Raw genomic sequence first — 4,373 nt, forward strand, 5'->3', positions numbered from 1 at the left:
ACAATTTTGCTGTTATTGATAAGCATTCTATTGCACGGTTGATAATACGTAGTCAGACAACCAATAACAGGCACGGAAATATGTGAAAGGAAACGTAAAATTATTGTCAACATTTATGTGGTATACTATTACTTTAACATTATAAAAATGAAAAAATGAAGTTTATGTTCATGATCTATAACAATATATGTTATAATATGTAATATATAGAAATATGCTGTCAAATCTCGCTTAACCCGATTTTGATGATATACCTTAATAATTCATTTGAGGAAATATTTTTATTTGTGTAGTAATTATGTTTATATGTTGTTATCTTTGTTGTTTTTGTTTTTGCCATTTACACCTAATTGATGCAAACTTTGTCGCCCAAAATGCATTATGCTTTATTGTTCAATGCATTATTTTGGTCGGAAAGATTAGTTGTTATTCTAAATAATTCTAGACCAAACTTAAGTTTGTGAAAGCAGTTAATTCCTGAAATGCTGAAATCGAAATAATGTTAGGAATGGATTAAAATAAGGAAACGAAACCCATTTCATTTTTTAATGAACATGGTAAGTAAATTTTCTTTTAGACATTTTATCTATATGTCCACTAGTGTGGTTGAAATGTTTTAATAATTTGATGGGGTTTTTTTGTTACGTAATTGAGCACTACAGGATGTACAAAAAATATTTCAAGCCTCAATCATCAGTCAAAACTCTGTACATCTGTATTGAAATTAATATGCATTTTAAAAGATTTGCTCTGTTCTTCGTCAATTGTTGAATTGTCGTTTCCCAAAATGTAGCATCACGTAAAAAAAAAAGACTGACCCTGATGGTTTTAATTTTAAATGAATACCATTATTTGAAAATGATTGTCTATTTTCATTGAATGTAGGCAAGAAATGAGAGGGACAAAACTACGGCATTATCCAGTTTAATTCTTTATTTTGATCGAATGTTTCTAATTTTAACTCTTGTACGTTCAGGAAATTTACTTATATTGAGAATATCACTTTTTTAATACAAATTAAGTTAAGATACAGTAGAGCCTAACAAGGTATTTCACTGCATTATTCAGCTGTTGCGTCCTTCTACGACTCGTCAGTAATGCTAAGGGCCTAAATTTCAACTTATCAGGCAACTGAAGAAAATACAAAAGTGGTCGACCGAAATGTCAATATCTAGAGCAGGAGGTGAAAAAAGAATTTCACCCGTGCTATTTATCAATTTTAACATAAAATTAATGTTAAAATCTGCAATTTATACAAGGATTTAAACTTGTGCTCGCCTGAACTTAAAATGTCTGGGATACAAACGGTAAATCCCTATGTGCCTTACTAACGCTTTATTTATGACACAACGTAAAGATTTTGTTACACCTAGTGTTCAGCTTAGCCATTGACAAACCTCACCTAGGTAACTATGATTGATGAAAGCTAAGATAATGTATGGAGGTTATGGTCCGTGTTGAGTCACTGCCTTATTGGCCAATCAGATCACTGTTATGAAGGGTCAAACTTATTATAATAACTTGATAGGTCAAAATAATTCTAAATTCCTCTCCCTCTGTGTGGTTACTAACAAGTCCCATAAATTCGCCGAAACGATGTTGGAAGCTGTCCCTTCCAACTAATAACGATTTCGTTTATCGCTAGCATTCCGAAAGTGTTATCGGGGATACTATATAAAGGTTCACAGTGTAATATAAGGCTGCACAGGATCAGTTAAGGACAGCAGGGGCAGAGTCATTTTGCATTACAAAAAAGGTACAGCAATTTTATGAATCAATCTTTCATCTTGTATATATCTTATTTTTCCGTTAACATGGTGTTGTGGAGATATCGATAACACATGTTGTCATACGTTTTGCATAAATAACCGTCTGTGTAAGTGATTTATGTACGTTTTTCAATAAAATTGCCAAATAATGTTTTGCATTCTTAGAAATTAGATTTCAAATTTAAGATATGAAGTGTGTTCTATATGTCGACGAGTAAACATTTGATTTTGATTTTGAAGCACATACGTTTACATACATTTTCCAAAGCCACACATATCGATTTCATATTTAATACCATAAGAAAAATTCGGCTATATATTGTTTAAGACAGTTACTACTACATATAACAATATTTATTTAATTGCTTAAGTAACATGTACTATATGACAGATTTGCTTTTTTTATTTGTATTTTCACGAACAACCATCTGGATGTTATATTTTGTTATATCGATAAACAGACCGAACATTCCATACATCAAACTTTTAAACATTTTAAAACATCATTACATGATGATATCTTTATGTAAAATGTATGGATTTCGTGTAAAACAACAATAAATCGTACTTAAGTTGGCGTTAAATCTTAATGGTATGCAATTATCAAATCAGTTAAGCAACTCAATGTCCTCAAAAACTTATTAGAATCCATTTGCATATATATCACATCATTATTATTATATCATGTTTATTAGCAGAAAATTTGCCAAATAATAAACGATCGAATCTATATGATACTTTATAGATACGGGAATTGTATACGAAATTCTGCCATAATCCAATTGCATTTGTAAACCAAAACAAATTATTATTATTATGATTATCCAAAATGAATATAATTGTTTTAATCTTACAATATATATTTCTGTTTTATATTCTACAACAGATCAGAAGAAATCAAATAGTTAAAAATGGCACGGCACGGATTGACCTTTATTCTGCTAATGGTAAGTTATTTGACAAATTGCACTTTCAATTACAGCAATGTTAAATAACAGCAGTTTTGTATTAAGATTCATATACAGTATCCTTTTAATTATAGCGATTAATGACATGACTGGTTTTAGGTTTGCATCGCCTCCCTCGGCGTCACTACAGTAAAGTTAACATCACCAACATCATCTAAAACAACCTCAACAGCAGCTCCGGCTAAAGATTCAGCATCACCTAAACCACCCACAACAGCAGCTCCGTCTAAAGTTTCAGTATCACCTAAACCACTCTCAACAGCAGCTCCAATTAAAATTGCAGCATCACCTAAACTACCCACAACAGCAGCTCCGTCTAAAGTTTCAGCATCACCTAAACCACCCACAACGGCAGCTCCGTCTAAAGTTTCAGCATCACCTAAACCACCCACAACAGCAGCTCCGACTAAAACTTCAGCATCACCTAAACCACCCACAACAGCAGCTCCGACTAAAACTTCAGCATCACCTAAACCACCCACAACAGCAGCTCCGACTAAAGTTCAACAGCAACATCCCCTAAATCACCCTCAACAGCAGCTCCGTCTGAAGCCCCAGCATCGTCTAAATCACCCGCAAAAGTAGCTCCGTCTGAAGTTCCAGCATCATATAGATCACCTACAACGGCAGCTCCGTCTGAAGCTCCAGCATTGTCTAAATCACCCTCAACAGCAGCTCCGTCTGAAGCTCCAGCATCGTCTAAATCACCCTCAACAGCAGCTCCGTCTGAAGCTCCAGCATCGTCTAAATCACCCTCAACAGCAGCTCCGTCTGAAGCTCCAGCATCGTCTAAATCACCCTCAACAGCAGCTCCGTCTAAAGTTTCAGCATCACCTAAATCACCTTCACCAGCAGCTTCGTCTAAATTTTCAGTATTGACACCAACATTTATCCCAGATACGTTTTATTACAGTAAGTGATTACTTACAATATGAGCCTATTTTATGTATTGAGATAATCTTCACTAGTTTATAACTAAGATGTGAATAATCCTAGTGACGGCATATAATTTTAAGAATACTACTTCCTTGTCTTGAGGTTGAAAATAAATCCGATCAACTATTAGTGTAGTATATACGCGTATAAATGAAGATGTATCATCTTTCCACTAAACGTCCGGAGATAGATTATCCGAACGAGCGTGAAAAGGTATTGAGTCATCTGCCAAATCACGTGGTTTTTCTATGGGTAATCCTGTTTCCTCACACAATAAGACCACACGTTTGCTTCATTTCTGTCCAGCAAGAATGATTAATGTCAACTTGTTATAGCCGATTATCTAGATTCATAGATGCCAAAACCTCACTTCCTAAATAATTATTCATTCTTGTTATCTAAGATTGCACAGAAAAAGGGGATATCCATATCATCAATGACGGTGGTTCCTTAACTAATTTGACAATTAGATATCTCAACCAATCATCTGTGGGCAACTGTACTGATCCAGAGCTCCAGACAGATGGATCGTTTGTTCTTACAGATTGCACAAAGGTGAGATTTAGAAATAGTTAAAAGATATTTGTTCAACATTCGTATCTTTGCATATCAAACAAAACCTATGATGTGTTTGTACAACAAAAGAAATGATGTAACGTAATTAATATATAGATAATAACCACTAGGAATATTGAACGTG

General features: G+C 34.0%; 1 protein-coding gene across 1 annotated transcript; it reads right to left on the reverse strand.

The window, feature by feature from the left end:
* Nucleotides 1-2,832: 2,832 nt before the first annotated feature.
* Nucleotides 2,833-4,062, reverse strand: LOC132564792 (paraneoplastic antigen Ma6E-like). Its single transcript, XM_060229417.1, has 3 exons — nt 4,044-4,062; nt 3,266-3,598; nt 2,833-3,233 (listed from the first exon to the last, which is right to left on the reverse strand). Exons 1-3 carry the CDS (start codon nt 4,060-4,062, stop codon nt 2,833-2,835), a joined length of 753 nt encoding a protein of 250 aa, XP_060085400.1.
* Nucleotides 4,063-4,373: the final 311 nt, after the last annotated feature.

Source organism: Ylistrum balloti, unplaced genomic scaffold (genome assembly GCF_031769215.1).
Source record: "Ylistrum balloti isolate Yb309-2 unplaced genomic scaffold, AGI_CSIRO_Ybal_v1 Utg372764, whole genome shotgun sequence".
Classification (NCBI taxonomy): domain Eukaryota; kingdom Metazoa; phylum Mollusca; class Bivalvia; order Pectinida; family Pectinidae; genus Ylistrum; species Ylistrum balloti.

Bases quoted from the DNA above. Each gene is read 5' to 3' on its own strand.
- LOC132564792 (XM_060229417.1), bottom strand. The intron at 3,234-3,265 runs GTGATTTAGGGG...GTTGAACTTTAG, and splicing joins AGACGGAGCTGCTGTTGAGG to TCGGAGCTGCTGTTGTGGGT.